The 18233-nt window shown below is 34.6% G+C and overlaps 1 protein-coding gene across 3 annotated transcripts in view; it reads right to left on the minus strand.

Annotated features, from left to right (window-relative positions):
• The window catches only part of COL12A1 (collagen type XII alpha 1 chain), a 115046-nt gene that overhangs the window by 15100 nt on the left and 81713 nt on the right, over positions 1 to 18233 (minus strand). For all 3 annotated transcript variants that reach the window (XM_054698934.1, XM_054698933.1, XM_054698935.1), the window contains 12 exons: positions 16870 to 17034; positions 15517 to 15555; positions 15282 to 15420; positions 12822 to 12964; positions 12413 to 12522; positions 8464 to 8613; positions 6883 to 6960; positions 5508 to 5594; positions 4123 to 4176; positions 2670 to 2765; positions 1452 to 1505; positions 1035 to 1088 (listed from right to left, as the gene is read on the minus strand). In XM_054698934.1, coding sequence (XP_054554909.1) covers positions 1035 to 1088; positions 1452 to 1505; positions 2670 to 2765; positions 4123 to 4176; positions 5508 to 5594; positions 6883 to 6960; positions 8464 to 8613; positions 12413 to 12522; positions 12822 to 12964; positions 15282 to 15420; positions 15517 to 15555; positions 16870 to 17034 — 1169 coding nt within the window. The remainder of the gene's footprint in view (positions 1 to 1034; positions 1089 to 1451; positions 1506 to 2669; positions 2766 to 4122; positions 4177 to 5507; positions 5595 to 6882; positions 6961 to 8463; positions 8614 to 12412; positions 12523 to 12821; positions 12965 to 15281; positions 15421 to 15516; positions 15556 to 16869; positions 17035 to 18233) is intronic.

An 18233-nucleotide genomic window follows, 5' to 3' on the forward strand; every position in this document is an offset into this window, starting at 1 on the left:
TAAACTGACCTATCACCCTTGCAACCTCACTATTATCCTCTTTTATGAAATGAGAATTCAAAAAAATTAAAGTGCCTGTCTCAAAAAAGACAAAAGAATGCCTAGATATAAGTGCCACCTTCAACTCCCAGACTCCCAGAGAATATAGTTTTCTCTTTGACTTCTCTTTCTCCCAACTCAAAGGTGGGTGTAGGAGCAGATCAAGTTCACTGGCATACCATCCACCATTTGGTATCACTCAGGCAAGTCTTTGCTCCATCTGATTGACTAGCTTCTTCTGATTAGTGGTGTCTTGGAGTATTAGGTTAATAATTTATGTGTTTAGTGAGTCATTACACTTCTGGCATCTCAGATCCCACTACTAGTCATGTTTTCACTTGATTGATTAGTCAGAACACAGACCACTTTCAGACAATTGTCTGAACCATAAGACATTGAAAAGTTAGTTCTTGGTTTTGAGCATTCATGGTTTCCTATGAAACCAAATGTTCCTATAATGTTGAATAGAGCCTCGAAGTCATGTGCATTATGTTCTCATCTAGTTGTTTTAGAAAAGATTAGGTTTCCTACTCTTTTTAAAATTAAATTTGAAAGCTGCAACAACTGAGTAAAATCCCTATTAAGTACTAGTTGTCTATTCAAACATTTAATGATGTAGAGAAATTTTTCCTGACTTCATAGGAAATCAAGACTACTGTCAGAGTTAGGTAAAAGCTACCTCGTAACAAAGAGTTCAATTTTAGGATTTAAAAGCTAAAATTTATTTTATGAGCTCTTTTTGTGATTATGGTAAAATAAAAAACATCCCCAAAATTAAAATTTCAAGCAGTCTCTTAAAGTCCCATCATTTTGTTTCTTAGGCCTTGAGATAAATCTGCTATTTGGTAGGCTGCTGATAGTAGCGTTCAGCCTTCCACAAGGCATATGAACTCTGCATTTCCAGACATGGAAATGGAATTGCCAAGGATTCTCAACTAATAAGCAATAATGTGACACCATTTCCAAGGTCACTGAAGCCTCCCAAGGTAACTTACTCTATCTCCTGGAGGTCCTGTTGGTCCTGGTGGACCAGGTAATCCTGGGGTTCCCTACACAAAAGGAAACAAACAAGTAAAACACTATAATATACTTCCTTCATGAAAAAAAGTTACTTGTTATTCTTCAAAATGTTTGAAAACAAAAAAATTTTCAGGAGTTCTGGAAAAAAAAAAAAACAGAACTAAACACAATATCAGCCATATTGTGGAGGCTCAGTCAATAGCAGATACCAGAACTGTACAGCACAGACATGAAGACTTAAGAGCAGAGGATGAAATGGCAGTCACATAAAGAACATGGCCAGGCTTCTGCTCAGCTGTTTCACCTTGGCTCACCTTTTGAAGCACTGCAATGGCAGCTTTTCAAACAACACTTGACAAGTGAAAGAAAAGGCAACTTCAAGAACAACTCACTGATCGTCCTGGAAGTCCTGGTTCTCCAGCATCACCTTTCATCCCTTGGCGACCCTAGAGCAAGCAATGGGAAAACAGTCTCAGGCATTTTACAGAGATTAGCTGCAAAGGGAAGACATGAGTCATGTCGCTTCATAAATCCAATGTAAGCATGTTTTTGAAAGGAGGAGAATAAATCATTTATCGATAGAAACTCATTTTTTGAACCACAAACATTGTAATTCCCACTTATAATGTTAGAGGATAATTTTAGATAATTTTGAGATAAGAAATCCACTTAAAAGAACCTAGTTTAACATAAGGAATTTTCACAGAATTCATTTTGGTGGGAAAAACTTCACATATTTAAATTTGGTGCTAATTTTAACATAGTCAATGAAATGTTTTAAGAAAATAATGATTTGGGTTTTTATAAGTATAAGCTTGAAAACAATTGTTACAATGATAAAAATGAATTACTTAAATCTGATAAATCTAATTTAATAGTAGTAGAGTAAGAAAAGGTCAAATTCCTTTCGAAATATAAGAAACTGAAAGTCCATCTAGTCAACCATTTGGGGCAAAAATTTCTGTTTCTCCACATGTCTTATTTCTGACTCTAATATGGGTTATGTTTCCCTCTAAATGCCAAAAGAAGTATTTGTTATTTATTATGATATCTTAAAATGCACTTTAAACTTAAATTTAAGAACTATGCAGCTATCATTTATTATTCATAGGCTATATTTGTTTTATCTTAAGGTATAGGAAAAAGTAGTTTTTTAATTAAGTATAAACTTTAAAATGTAAAACACATTTTATAAATTCAGATTAGCATTTATAACAAGTGGTAAGAAATTTTATTTGAAAAATGTGAAAGAAATAATAACCTAGATAGAGAACACCACTTGCTTGAGGTCATAAAGATTAGAAAAACACTCCAGGGCTGCCCCACATTGAAATCAGTTTCAAAGTTTTCTGGACATTGAAAAGCACATGCATTACTTATTTAAAAAAAAAAATTAAGGTCAAATAAGTAGCAATATTTTTTTCTACATAGTTTATTTATATACTACTTATATATATGAAATTATAGACACAGGAAGTTATCTCAATGGATAACCCTGTTGAGTCCTCTGAGAAAGCATTTGAATTTGACAAAATACAATAAAAAATGTTGCAGTTAAACTCAATCTTAATTCACTACCCTCATTTAGTACAGAAAGTTTTTGTGCTTACTTGTTCTCCAGGAATAGAGAGTCCATTGGGTCCTTGGGGACCTGGGGGACCCTGAGGGCCTGGAGGACCTGTATCTCCACGAGGGCCAGGGGGTCCCTAAAATACATGAGAGAAACAGCCGCAAAGTCATAGGACATCTTTCCAATGCTAAAGTCCACTTAAAAACCCAACTTCATAACTCTAAGACACCAGCATCATACCATTTTTGCAAACATTTAGAAATCTACATTTATTTTATTAATAAATATTTATTAATGCCATTCCTTTCTTCCCTTCACTACTCATTCAAAGACCAACTGAAAAGTGCAATAAATTCACAAGAGCACTTAAATTTCCATAAAAGTACTAGTAGAAGCTGATTTTCAAAAGAAAGCATTGAATAACATTCATGTATTTATATGCATAGATTCATATGAGAGCAAAGCTCAGTTTTCAATGGATTTTACTTATTTTAGGCTAGTCTTGATTCCTCTTAGACTAGGGCTTACTTCTGGGACTAATGTTGATGTACAAGGGACAGATATCTACAGAGTAGATACTCTGCTGGAGCTTCTTTGCACTGTGGAAAAATATGGTGTCAGACCTGGGTTAGCATCTCAGCTTCCCCCTTCCCTAACTGGATTAATTTATCATTAGTGTGATTATAGTAATATTAAGACTATACATTATCTTCATAAAATATTCCCCTAAGAGGCCTGAGTTGTCTCCTACAAGGCCAGTGTGGCACTGGGAGAAGGGGCCAATGAGGTCCAAGTGAACACAGATTGACCACACAACTCTTTCTCTGAGACAGATGAACAACAAAACACCAGAACTGCTCCCAGTCCTCCCCAATTCTCTAGCAGGATTGTTTCCTGTAGGGTCTTCCAATAGATTGGCCAGGCCACCCCCTCTGCATCCCCATGTGCCGGCAGAGTCCTTAGGTTCTCCCACAGATCTCCACGTGCAATTCCTACAGCAATGTGATACTTTAGATATTTCTTACCCTGGCTAGTCTAACCCATCGTTTTGATCTCTGGAAACAAGACAGAGGTCACTATAATACCAAAGGTACACTAAACTTGAACATACTTGCTCAACACACCCCCGTAACAGAAATATTGAACAACCAGTCTTCAACATGTAGATGAAAATTTAAATGTACTCTAAAATATACTTACAGGGCCTCCCTGGTGGTGCAAGGGGTTAAGCACAGCACTATGAAGCTATCCGCAGCCTATGCAGCACGAGTTCGATCTCCGGCCAGGGAGCTACACACATGGCTCAGCAGACCTCTAGTGTCTCACCCACTGCTCCTGTCAGCAGTGTATTTCAGTGGATCTGCCTGTTTTGTTTCCCACTCTGTCTCTGGGAAATCCTCTCACCCCTCTCCCCAACTGTTGGCCTACACCCTAGTTCTTACATGCATAAATAAATACCTCTTCAAAAAAATAAATAAATAAAATATACTTACAACTGCCCCATTGATACCTCTTTCACCTCTGGGACCTTTAGCACCAGGTCCTCCCTAAAATACATAGTAAGAGCACATTTTAGTATGAACACAAGGCAAGTAGGGAGAAGTCGATATATAAAAATTGCTTCAAGAAGCAATACTCCAGGCAATATTGCTGCAATTCTAAAATACTTATAGTTACTGTTACAAAATATTGAAGTAAATATTTCATATCAAAGAAATATGTGAGGAGTGAAAATTTCAAAACTTTGTACATGCTAGGTTTCTCATTTTTGAATCTGGATATTTCCTTATTTGTAGTAAATGTCCAAGTTAATTGAAAATTTGATATTTATGCAAAAAGGCAACCATTACTTAATTCAAGAGAAAAACCTATTTTGAAGTTATGTTTATTTATTCTTTGGAGAAAACAATATGCAAAAAGAAAGATTCTGTAAATCTCTCAGAATCTCAGAACATGTATTTAAGTAACAGGAATTCAGAAACCTCTGAACAAAAAGGAAAAAAATACTGTAGTGACATCTAATCTCACAACAAGAGGGGAAAGGATCCCTACTTCTCAAAAGCATCATCTCTCAGTCACTACCAAGACAAAATTTTACAATTTACAAATACGCATTAGGTAAGTCGATAAAATGTTAATAAAAAGTAAATGATGTAATTCCAGTGATGTTTTGATTTTGTATGTTAGGAGCTGGTTGCAACTAATCTAAAATTAATCTGCATTATTTGTTATGACCCAAGTATAGTAAAATTTAGCATTCTGAGAATCTCTGAGCTACTCATGTTAATCAAGATGTGTTACATTAGTGAATGAGATATATCACTGACTACATGGTCAATGTTTTTGCTTTGTACTTTCTTGGTCTCTCCTTCTATGACAAACTGTGGTGATAGTCTTCTTACTTAAATTATTCCAAACCCAGATAATTTAACCCAGAGTGTATAATATCATCATTTATACTGATTATGTTCTTTATCAGTTATTGTCATGTTTGTCCACTGCATAAGACCCACATATCCTAGGTTTTGAGCAAGTGGTAAAAGTTAACCTCTCAAACATGTCTTAAAAACATACATATCAGAAGCTTTCAGCAGATGCAAGGAATTTTCAAAATTAGATGGTTACACATGAAAACCTATTCACATCTTTAAGACAAAATCTCACCAACTAGCCAATGTCATTGGATCTTGTGTGGATATCTTCATGATTTACTCTATTCCAGATCTCAAAACACACTACAAAAATGGTATGCAATCTGGCTTGCTCTGTTCCAGAAAGCACTGGTGGCTGAAAGCATATTATACACTCACACTGGAGAAAGGATGATAATTCAAAGATTTTACAAGAAAAACGAAAGGGACACTTTCCCTTTCCTTACCGCAGGCCCTGGTGGTCCTGGTGGCCCAACACTGTCCTGTGTGCAGGTACAAGCATTTGGAAGAGCAGGGCATTTTGCTTCATCTCTCTAAAATTTCAGAAAAAAATATTTACCTATGAATTTAAAGTAAAAATGACATCCTGTCCCCCATCCCGACTTTGCTTTTTTACACAAGGAAATCTGTTTCCCAACTTGAAGAAATAATGTCATCAATAGATAGTCTTAAGCTGAATCTTGTTTGTTGTTGTATGTTTTACTTCAGGAAACCTCTCTTGACAAATATTTATAAAATCACTGAGACCACTGGTAGTTTAATCCAGTTTTCTCTAATCCAGTGTTGGAGAAATGCTGACTATCCCAGTTATGGATCCCCATTTCAGTCAGAGTCATATCTCAAGATCTGCCCATGGACTACCAGGCCTGCTATGTTTTCAAGCCAACACCCCACCACCAGTCATTTCATTGTCACCACCTTCCTTCTCCCATTCACTCTGCCTCACCCCAACTGATAGACTTAGTTTCTCAGATATTTGGGACACGCTGTGGCCTTAAGGCTTGTACATTTACATTTCCCTCAGTCTGGAATGCTCTTCTTTCTTCATCCACATCGCTTGCCCCCTCACTAAATTCAGGACTCTGCTTAAATCTCACTTTATCACTGAGGGCTAGTGGTCCCCACCTGGTTCTCATCTATCTCCCTATACAGATTTGTTTTGCATCCTAGGACTTTCACTCTCTAACACAGTATATATCTACTTGTTTATTCTTTGTCTCCCCCACTCTTTCACTAGAATATTCACTTTTCACTGCTGTAAACCTGGCTTATAATAAGTGCACAGTAAATATCTGTTGAATAAATAATGCACACTAATCCTGTGTATGTGTACAGTTCGTTGTTTGCCAAAAGCTTCAATCCATCATCAGCATTCAACTTTGTAACTACTATTGTCACACAGATACTATGGAGAAAAGTCATCTCAAAAAAGATATGGTATTCTTGCCATGAACCTTAGGTAATAAAAGGGGTGATAGCTTATTCTGCAAAATGTTGATATTTTACAAGTAAGAGGACAGGGTTGCAATAAATAGATCTATCAAACACACTGACTCAGCTGGACTTTTCTAACTATATATAACCATCCTGGCTGTTAGGGAGAATTTCCAGATGTGGTCTTGTGCATTCCTAGCTTCCACAGGAGGGTCACTGACCTGACCTCTGATAGCTGATGTACATGCACAGAATGCTGGTCCCTTGGCTCCATTATGGAGATGCAGCTGCTGAGTGCTACTTCCTCTCACAGACCATCTACGTCATAAGAGTTTATTCCTGGGGGGTCTCTTAAACAAAAACAGGATTCAGTTCTGTTTTACTTACCCTAGAGGGAATATCACAGCATCTGTCTCTACTGGTCCACACTGGACTGCAGACAATGTCAAAATTCTGGATTTGGAACTGCAAACAACCAACAGCAACATCAGCTAAAGATGCATGAAAAACATTTTATATTAACGTTTCTGCATTTTAACCACTGTCAACTTCTCACATAGACTTGCTTAAGGATGCAAGTCTTTGAGGGTAAAGTGATCCTCATTTCACAAGAAAAGAACACAAAAACCTATGCTTAAGAGAAAAAGTGAAGCAAAATGCCTTTGTGAAATTCCCACTCTGGTTCACTTCCTTGGTTAAAATGAAATGCTTGAGTTTTGTAAGAGGGCACTGATTTCTTTAATGCTTGTTTTATGAGTGTTTTAAATTTTCATTTAATGTTTAAATCAATTTTGAAGTCTACCCTTGTAGAAAAGTAACACTAGCCCTAGTATTACTTCAACTAAAAATAAACAAAAAATAAAATATATAATTTTAAAATTAATAGATAATTAAGTAAACTGGCCCTAAAAAGAAATAATTAATATTAAAAAGCCATTCCTCACTTATTCTAAAATTGATGCTCTTCTTTTCATTAATTTTTAAAACTAGAGATTATATAATCATATGTGTGGCTACTGTCTCAAAAGAGTAAATATTTTCACTGTCTCAAAAGAGTAAATATTTTCACTATTTCAAAAGAGTAAATATTTTCTCTTTTTACATTTTAAAAAACAAATTTTTGATAAAAAGGAAATAATTGCTTGGATGTAGCCATTCTATTAAAAACCTAATGTAACTGTCCCAATGTTCAACAAAGTCTGGATTTTCATAATAATTATATTACATTTGCACTAGCTGTTTCTACATTATAGATTTCATTTCTGAAATTAGGAGAAGAGAATTCTGTGGAAGGAAGAAAACTAAATAAATTCAATTAAAAATAGGGGAATCAAGATGGTTAACTTTGCTTTTAGAACAATATTGTTATTGAGTGACATTTGACAGGAACTTAATAATCCTGGTACAGTGAAAGCCTTACATTTAAAATTGTGTTAGCTGATAACATTGGAAATGAAGGAGGCACACTCCCGCCTCAAGCTTCGGAAATGAAACTGAGAGTGCTGCAGTCAGCTGGCTGCCCCTCCACACTGATCTTCCTTCGGAGACAGACCTGACCCGCTGTGAGGGAGCCTGGGTTTCAGTAATGGTCACAGCCAATGTCCACACATGTTCAAAGTCCTGACTGCACAAGTGTGTACTAATAATTAGTGTCTTTGAATAACAAAAAATGAATTATTTTTTATTTCTCTGGTTATCTTGGCAGCTATTACTATTTTATCCTGTTTCAAGATGATAACATGATGTTTTTTGATGCTCTCACATCTTATTTTGTTTCTAATGGTGAAATGCATTATTATGCTCTGTCATTTCTGTATTTTCTCAATGTAACTTTTCCAATGATTCAATGTGAACAAAAAATTTAGTAATTTAAAACTCACCAAGGAGGAAGAAAATCTCACTGAGTTGCTTTTAAAAATGTCCTTTCAATTCACAAGGTACCCAGAAGATTTAAAATGTGTTACTTACTGTGGCTGATCTCTTCTCTCCTTTAAGCAGTTTTCCAAGAATTTCAAAACCATCGGTTGTGATATTTCCAGCTTCTTTGATGTCCTTTTCTATAATTTCATAGCAGTCTATGTAAATCTTAACACTTTTTGAAGTCACTACAATATGAACCTAAAAATGAGCATTTGTTTCCATTATAAAATTTCTACCAACAAATTGGCTAGCTTTTGCAAATTTCAGATCACAGATCAAAAAAATGAAATAAATAAATTAAATAAATAAAAATAGCATTTTCTTTAAGCTATTCTCATCCAAAATCAAGTTTTTGACTGAAAATCCAGATTACAATGTCAATAACGTCATTTATTAACAACTTGAAATTAGATAAGCCACTTAACCTCTCTGTATCTCAGTTTTCTTCAGCCACATATACAGGCGTAATTTCTTATTTTCCCACTGCATTTCTCAGAGGAAATGTGGCAGATGAGATAAATTTGTAAACTATAAAGAACTAATCAAACAGAAATTAATAAATTATTTTTATATATCTCTATACTTGGATATATATAATTATTTATATATCTATATAAAAATTATTTATATTTATCTCTATATAATTATTTATATATATCTCTATACCCTCATCTGTCCTCCATTAATTTTGTTAAATTCAATTTTAAACTTATTATTCCCTGATCTCAGGCAAAAAAGAACTTGCACCCTATATATATAGATACCTAACATAGTAAAAATTTAGCACATCTTCTAAAAAATTCAACTCTGGAAATCAATAAAATTCAGGATTCAACTTCTTTATAAAGAAACAAGTTCACATTGATTTATTTTTTTGTCTAATATTGAGGACACTTGAAATGTTAAAAAAGCTATTAGAACAGATAATTAATAGAAGATTTGTATTTAAACAATGTAAAGAAGTTACAGGTAATCTGAGCGTACAGTGATGGTCATAGTTTCTATTTATCACAGTACAAATACTCAAGTAAGCACTTAATGACTTTAAAAAGTTTGACTCTAAGTTAAAAGAAATGGAAATTTCCTTAAATGCTTTGAGTCAATAAACATAAGAACAATTTCTAAAGATGGTTTTAATCAGTAAATATTTCTCCTATACTGATTCACCACCAAAACACTAATTTAGTGCACCTATAAGTGGAAAATATGAGTTATATATTGCTTTTATATAAAGTGGTATGTGGCTTACCAAAAATAAGAAAAACTTTTAATGTCCCCAGAGCAATCACCTAATATTAGATTCAAGAACATCATACAAGTATTCCCAAGGTATTTATCATCTAATAAGAACTAAAACTTATTTGCTGGCTGTTCTATAAACAATCTCAAAGACAAACATCCACAAAGTATTTGAAAAATCACAGTAACCAGAAAAAATATTTCAAATTCAAAATTCTTACTTTATAACAAAATCATTCCCAATACACTTGTCATTCAAAGCTCACTGTAATGAAACACATGCTAAAACATATTTTTATTTAATTTCTTCAATGTGTTTTACTACATTTTTAAATACATGAGTAATATCATTTCAGAGTGAGTTCTTCATCTGTAGAACATTGTCCAAAGTATTTAGGGACTATTTCCCAACTGTAAAACATTGTTGGTTACAGACTAGTAGAAAGAAATAGGAAAGAACACTCTTGACAACTCATCTCCCTTTCCAAACCCTGCCATTCCCTAAAACGTTAGTTTTTACCTATATCATTTTTCATCTTATAAACTTCTCACTTTAATCTGTGTCATTACACACAAATGGAGACGAGAATCCTCAAGAAGATCCCTGCCTATCGTTTTCACTATTTTCCTGCTATCATGGTAGACCCCTCAGTTTCATGCTAATGGCTGAAGAACTTCAGTTCTCAAATTAGATGGAAAATGAAAGAAAAGTGTTTGAATCCTTGGATTGCAAAGAACGTAAATAGCCAATAGAAATTGAACTTGGTTCTTGAATCCGTGGGATATATTGAGAGTAGCTTAAATGAATGAAATTTGGAGAATGAAAGAGGGGAAAAGACAGTAACAAAAAAAGGAGAGGAGAAACTATGACAGAGTTTTAAAGAAGGTATTGAGGGAGTAGAGCTTATGAGGAGGAAGAGGTATTCTGTAAGACCTAGAAATAAATACCACTCTATAAAGATAAATAAACAATGGAATGTCAAAGAAATAATTATCTTGATTTGCAAGAATTAATGATTGTCTCTATAGTCTTCTACAAAATCTGCCTTTTGTTCATGTAAAATGAAACATTCCATGAAAGGTGGAAATTAAGAAATAATAGTTCCTAAATGGTTATCAACTGGTTAATAAAGACTAAATTTCTAACATTTTCAGTGGGTGTGGATAAAAAATAATGAATAGTCCTTTTAGCAAGCTATTCAAATATAAGTTTAATAGGTATACCAATGAGCCAAAACGTTCATAAGAATTTTGCCATTTATTATCAAATGAATTTTGGTTGAAGATAATAATAAAGTCAATCTAAAATTTGCTTTTGCAATAAGGCTTTATTTTACTGCACGTTACCATGAGTGCCTGTGAATTGTTAAGTCTGCCATTATATGAAGATTTTTTTTTTTTTTTGACTTCTCACTAATGTGTCTCTTCTCACACTGAAGCCTCTTTGAGCTCTGCAAGGAAAGTCCCTTGCCCTCTACTGAAAATATAATTCATGAATAAGAAAATATTTTTAGAAAGAAACCAAGATTGTCAAGAGTAAAATTGGCAAAAAGTCCAGTTAAATTTACTCAAGTGAAAAAAAGTTCCTCAATTTTCACTTGAGAATTTGATTAAACTGCCTTTATGTGTGAAGACTAATCTTTTTTTTTAAAGATTTATTTATTTATTTTATACAAGAACAGGGGTACAGGCCAGATGCACGGGATGGTGAGAGGATTCACCAGAGACAGAGCTGGGAACAGAGCAGGCAGACTGATGAAATACACTGCTAAAGGAGCAGTGGGCGCAACAGGAGAGGTCTGCGGCGCCATGTGGGACCCTCGCCAGCCAGCTGGGATCAATCTGGCGCTGCAGAGGCTGCAGACAGCTTCACAGCAGCGCTCAACTGCTCAACCGCTTCAACAGGGGAGGCCCTGTGAAGACTAATCTTTCTGAACACCATACTAGAGAAATTTTAGATCTTTTCTACACAAGTTAACTCCTGTAACCTGATGAATGAAGCAAATAACTTTAAAAAATAATTCTCAACATAAATTGTCCCTTTCATTTCTAATGCTCCCAATTTCAGTATTCTAATTTGTCACTCATCCTTTAGAAGCTTCATAGAAAGCTTCAATTATCCTCTAGATATTGCATACAACAAATTAATTAAAGAGCTAATCGCCCTACTCATGTGACTTAGATCTTTTAATAAGAATTTTTTTAGCAAGTTCTTCAGGGTGTTTGTGTAAAAGTTAATCTTATACACATTTATGCTGATTATTTTGGTGGATCATGATAACTTTTGGACTAGCATGTTTGTAGATTTCAATAAACCAGCAAACAGAAAGAGCCTACTATGCTCTATAAAAGAATTATTTTATCAATTAAAATACATTTTAATTTATCAAAATCAAATTTTTGAAACTAAATGACATAAAGGTTCACAATAAAATAGTAGGTAGAAAAAATAGATATGTAATATTGTATATACAACATAATTCACATTTTGAAAAGGTATAGCATTGGAAATATACCAAAATGCTAACTGTAGTTATCTTTAGGCTAGTAGAATCATTGTTTTATTTTAAATTTTCTTTGAATTAATCAATTTCACTAAATAAGATTTTGTTTTTAAAAGACATAGCTATACTTCTACCAATTTAACTTGACATTTTAAAAAACAAAAATAAATCATAATAAAATAAATAATAAAATTAGTTAAAATTTTTAAGTCATATTTCTTTTTTCTGTAAATAACCAGAAATCTTCTTTTTACCTTATGAAAACTTCCATAAAATAATGTCTTCACTTCATCAGTGTCAAATGTAATAGTTTGCACCTCGCCTCTTGTATCCTTATTAAAGAATGATAATGTCTTGCTAGAAGCTGTAATCAACATATGATTATTATTAAATCACAGGCATGATATACTTTATATTGAAAGTATTAGCAAATTTGTTGGAGTGATTACAAAAAAATGCAACATTTTTAATTGAGATAAAATGTACTTAGAATACTTACTGATATGTTATATTTCAAAAGTTTTAAACACAAAAAACACATGTCAAGCAAATACATGTGTGTATATCTATATATTCAAAAGTTTCTTAAAGAAAAAGAGAAGGAAAAAGGAACATAATAAAAATATATACGCATGTGCCTTAAAATAAGGTAAAATTCCTTACGATCTGCAATTACTCCAACTTGTGGTTTGTAGTCTCTGTCTGTGATTTGCCAAATTGCAAAAGGGTCAGTGGGAGTTTCTGGAAGAAGTCTAAACAGTAATATAATTGTGTATGAAGGCGGGAGTCCATTTGGGTGTAGATCTCTGTAGAATAAAGCAAAATAAATGAATGAATGAATGGATGAGTAAAGAAGGATTTCTCATCAGAAATAGAGAATATTTTAAACTTTTGGACCAGAATTTCATTCTAGATATTATTAGAGCCATTTATGATAAATTGGCTACATACTAGAAGGGAAAATTTACAAAAAACATCAAAAAACAAACACTAAAGTTCCAACATGTGTGAATAATAGATTATTTATAATCTGAAAAAGTCACAAAAATCTGAAAAATTCCCAAATGATCTCTTATACTATTGCTAATAATTAATTTTCTCCAGAAATATAAAAATTATAGAATAATTTTAAAGTGATAAATATTATATCAATGTTTGTGATTTAAAGAAAATGAATTTTACTAAATACACTTAATTTCCAATGCCAGGATTGGTTTTAAGTAAGATGATTTTAATTTCTCTCTCTAATCTCTAATATTTTTCATACTTCCAAATTTCTCTTTTGAAATCAAATAATCTCCAGAAGTTCATATGTTCTCTAAAACAAAACCAACAATAAATGTTAAGGCATGTGAAAACATCCAATGATGATAAATGGATGTGATTCGATTAAAAGGAAGTATTTCTTGGCATTTAGGCTTTTAGACAAAAAAAAAAAAAAATGTGTTCCCATGAGTCTTTCCCTGAATTGAGCCTACCGTTATTCTGGGGAATCCCTGAGGTGGAACTGATGGGTTTTTGTCTGAGACCATTTAATAATACTGAAGGCCTTCATCGTTAACTTTTGACAGAAAGAAGCTATTCCTCCACAAATTCTGAAAAAGGATCCAGAATATATCTCTCTCTCTCTTTTTTTTAAGATTTATTTTTTATTTTTATACAAGAACCAGGGTACAGGCCAGATGCACAGGAGGGTGAGAGGATTTACCAGAGACAGAGTGGGGAACAGAATAGGCAGACTGATGAAATACACTGCTGAGGGGAGCAGCGGGTAAGACAGGAGAGGTCTGCTTCACCATGTGGGATTCTTGCCAGCCGGCCTGGATCAAACCCGCACTGAAGAAGTTGCGGACAGCTACATAGTGTGGCGCTCAATCGCCTGCGCCACCAAGGAGGCCCCCAGAATATATCTTGAGGTATATCCTACTACCACATACCAGTATTACCTCTGGAACACAATGCGGCCTGCTTCTTAAAACACATGCTATGGAAAAGCTGACATGATGACTTTTGCACATTCAAGATCCTATTCTCTTCATACTAAGCCATGTTAAAAATATCTTCTCTGTATTAATTTGTCTCTCACCTAGCCATTTTTCTCCTTCTTTCTGAATGAGTGCCCATGAAATGAATAATTTAATTGCATTTATGACCTTTTCAGTCACAAGTTTTGACTCTTTAGAGAACACAGGCTTTCAAAGTTAAAATGTAGGAATCCTAATTCGAGGTGTCTGCGGGTTAAACACTGGGTCTTAAGGAACAGTGAAAAAATCTAAAACTGTGAACCAATGTGGTCAGCCATAAAAGAAAGAACTTGGTTTGGTCAAACTGCAACAATACAATCTGTACTTCTTTAAAAGAAATTAGCTTTGGTTTTAGTCTGAATTTTCCATCAGCTTTCTGAGGGTATTTCAAATTTCAGACATCATTTTCTGACCCTGTCTTAAGTTTCTTAAAGCTTTATTTCTTCCTGTTTTTTTCTCTCCATACATTGCCAAACACATACCTTTCAACATTAAAATGTTCTCATTTTAATGAATAAGAAATACATATTTTGGTTATCATGGCCAGGTGCAAGGTTTCATGAAATAAAATAACATCTCGAGCTACCCAACAGATTGCTAAAGCATTGGCCAATAAAAACTAACCACTGCCTGTCAGATCATGGACAAGCCAAACCACCAAAGTCTTTCATCTTTTGGAGGTCTGAAACACTAAAAAGTAGGCCTGCTCGCATTCTGCTCTCACTCCATCCAGTTCCTCTGCACCACAGGGAGAAATGTTCAAAATAATAAGTTGCCTTCCTGTTTAAACAGCCTCCCTTAGAAGAAGCATAACTGCATTCCAAGCCTTCAGTTCAAAGGGGCCAGTCATTCACAGGACCACAAAACCAGGTTGAGATTCTTGGATGTGAGAATAGCAAGACTTGAGTCCTAGTCTCCTGTGCGACCTGATAGAAGACACAACCCAACTCTATTTAAGGAAACTAGACAATGTTGTCCTTAAGGAGTCTTCTGTCATCGCTAAAGTCCCAGGATTCTCAGAAGTCAGCACAGATTCCAAGAATCTCAGAAAAGTGTGTCACCCATTAAAGAAAAAAGGACCTCCTGTTGTCACACTCACGCTGTAGGCTGATTCACAAAGGCGTTCTTCTGAAGCTTGTAAGCTGAATAGCTGGGGAAAGAACCTGACTCCAAAGAGACTCCTTGTACAGAAGCAAAATTCTTTTCTGTCAGGTTGTATGCTTCAAGCATCTTAAAACCTTTACATAAAAAAAGAAAAGAAGGTATTGAAATGAAATCATATTATTATATTTGTTAAATCCTGAAATAAATTAGCCCAAGGTACAAATGCTTACCTGGTGAGGTATAGCCATCCAAGTAAATGAGAGGGCAACCTGCAACATACAGGGTGCTTTAGTACAACTCACTGACCTGATACACAAACATTCTATATCCCAGAAGGCAGCCACATACATATATAAAGTAACAAAGTTGTGCAGTCATTTATAAAAACTAACCTTTCTTGTAAACTTATAAGAGAGAATATCTATTGACCACTATAAGCAGTGTTTTCTCAACATTCTCCCGCCCCTTTGGAATTTTACAGTGTTCTTACAAGTAGCAAAAATGAATTAAAGGGGAAATTTTTCAGATATTTTTCAATGGATTGAAGAACTTTTCTCCCAAGAAATTTTAGATTTATGCGAAGATAGAAATTTGTCCCTATCCAACTCTTTCTCTGCCACAGCCCCAAGCTTCACAGTGGCTGCTATATATTACATAACAGCTGTGTGTGTGTGTGTGTGACAGCTTTTACGCTGGGTCCCAGAGGGCCCCAAAGCTGAGAATGTGGAGAGTAGGTTTCAGGGCCACCTGAAGTGGGGGGAGACAGCTCTTCCCACTTTCACTAGTGCAGGTCCATTCTAAGCTTCAGGGAAGTTTTCCTAGTAAACCCTGAGATTTGTTTGCTACTGCCACCTCTCACCAGCATTCTGTGTTTTTAATACAGAGTTTAGTAAGGGAAAATACAATACTTATAGACCATAGACCTTCCTAAGATCAAGGATCTTAGCTACATAACTGCCTCCATAATTCATATCTCTAGGATCTGTGCTAATGATTAGGGAAGAAGATAAAATAACAATCCATCTTTACTTGTCATGCAATTTTTTCCTTCACTATATTTTAAAAATTGAACTTGAGATCTTGGTTTAGCAAGAAAAAAATATACCCCCAAAAAACCCAAATGGAAACTAAGTGAATTTCAATGGAGCATGCACACACACACACCCACACACAGATGTCAATTTTTTTCATTGCTCTTTGAAGCACAGATGTTGACAGAATAAATACCAATTGATTACTAATAGAAAAAACCTTCATCTCACAAAAATGTCGTCTATAAAAACATTTCTAAGATGAATGTTAATTTAGTGAAATATTGCAGGCATGGGGATGGTGGGAAAAGGATATATCAAAGCACTTTATTTCCATACAAGGAGTATTATATCTTCAATGCTAAAAATGAACCGATGACAAGCACACATTTCACATGGTCTCAGTAGGAATAATGATTCATCAGGATCTCAAGTGATTTCCCAGGACCTATTTATGCAAAGACTCGTTCTCGAATAGGATAGGGAATTGTCCACTAAACAGTTACTTTTCCAAACAAGTGAGGTTATGGATCCACATGGATCCTGACTTACTTGAAGTGGCAGTTTCACAGACAAATGTAATGAGGTTGTCTTCTATCTTCTCAAAAGATTCAAAGTCATCCACAATGAACACGTGCCTTTCGCTTGGTTTGCTGGCTATGTTGGCAAGCTCATTGTAGTCAACATCAGCCACGCCAACGACAAAGACACTGAACCCTGCGGAGCAGTGTTTACAGAGTGAATTACATAGCTCCTTTTTTCATCCACTATTATTTAAACAATTTAAAATACATTTTATCAGAAATGGTGCTGTATTTTCTCAGCATAATAAGCAAGTCCTTCTAATTGATAATAAACTCTAATAAATATCTACTTATTTATAGGTTTACCTATTTTCTGGCTTGTCAGATTCAATTAATTGCATTTCCTAAAATAAAGTCTCAACAATTAAAAGATGTGCATTTTAATCGCAAAAGGAATTAACTTGACCAAAGAACCACAATCCTAAGAATTCTGCTATTCTCTCAGGCACTACTAATGTTTTAAGCTTCTATGACTCAGATACCAAGAATGGGCTCATTTAAAAAACTGAATTCCTTTCTACCAAACATTCAGAGACGAATTAGTGCCTATCCTTCACAAACTCTTCCAAAAATTGAGAAGGAAGGGACAATACCAAACATGTTCTATGAAGCCAATATTACACTAATACCAAAACCGAATAAGGACAACACAAAAAAGGAAAACTATAGGCCAATATCCCTAATGAACACTGATGCAAAAATCCTCAATAAAATTTTAGCTATCAGAATCCAACAATGTATCCATAAGATAATTCACCACGACCAAGTTGGATTCATTCCAGGGGCACAAGGATGGTTTAACATCCGAAAATCAATCAACGTTATCCAACACATCAACAAAAAGAAATATAAAAACCATATGATAATATCAATAGATGCTGAGAAAGCTTTCGACAAAGTGCAACACCCATTCATGATAAAAGCCCTTGAAATTCTTGGGATACAAGGAACATACCTCAACATCATAAAGGCCATCTATGACAAGCCAACAGCCAGTATCATTCTCAATGGTGAAAAGCTGAAAGCAATTCCATTAAGATCTGGAACAAGACAAGGATGTCCACTCTCACCACTGCTTTTCAATATAATACTGGAAGTCCTAGCCAGAGCAATAAGACAAGAGAAAGACATCCAAGGAATCCAAATAGGAAAAGAAGAAGTCAAACTATCACTATTTGCAGATGATATGATAATATACATAGAGAACCCCAAAATCTCCACAGAAGAACTAATTCAACTCATCAATCAATTCAGTAAAGTGGCAGGATACAAAATCAACACGCAAAAGTCAGTAGCCTTCCTATACACAAACAATAAATCTGAAGAAGAAGA

The sequence above is a fragment of the Talpa occidentalis genome, unplaced genomic scaffold, assembly GCF_014898055.3.
Source record: "Talpa occidentalis isolate TD23 unplaced genomic scaffold, MPIMG_talOcc4v2.1 talOcc4.2, whole genome shotgun sequence".
In the NCBI taxonomy this organism is placed as follows: Eukaryota; Metazoa; Chordata; class Mammalia; order Eulipotyphla; family Talpidae; genus Talpa; species Talpa occidentalis.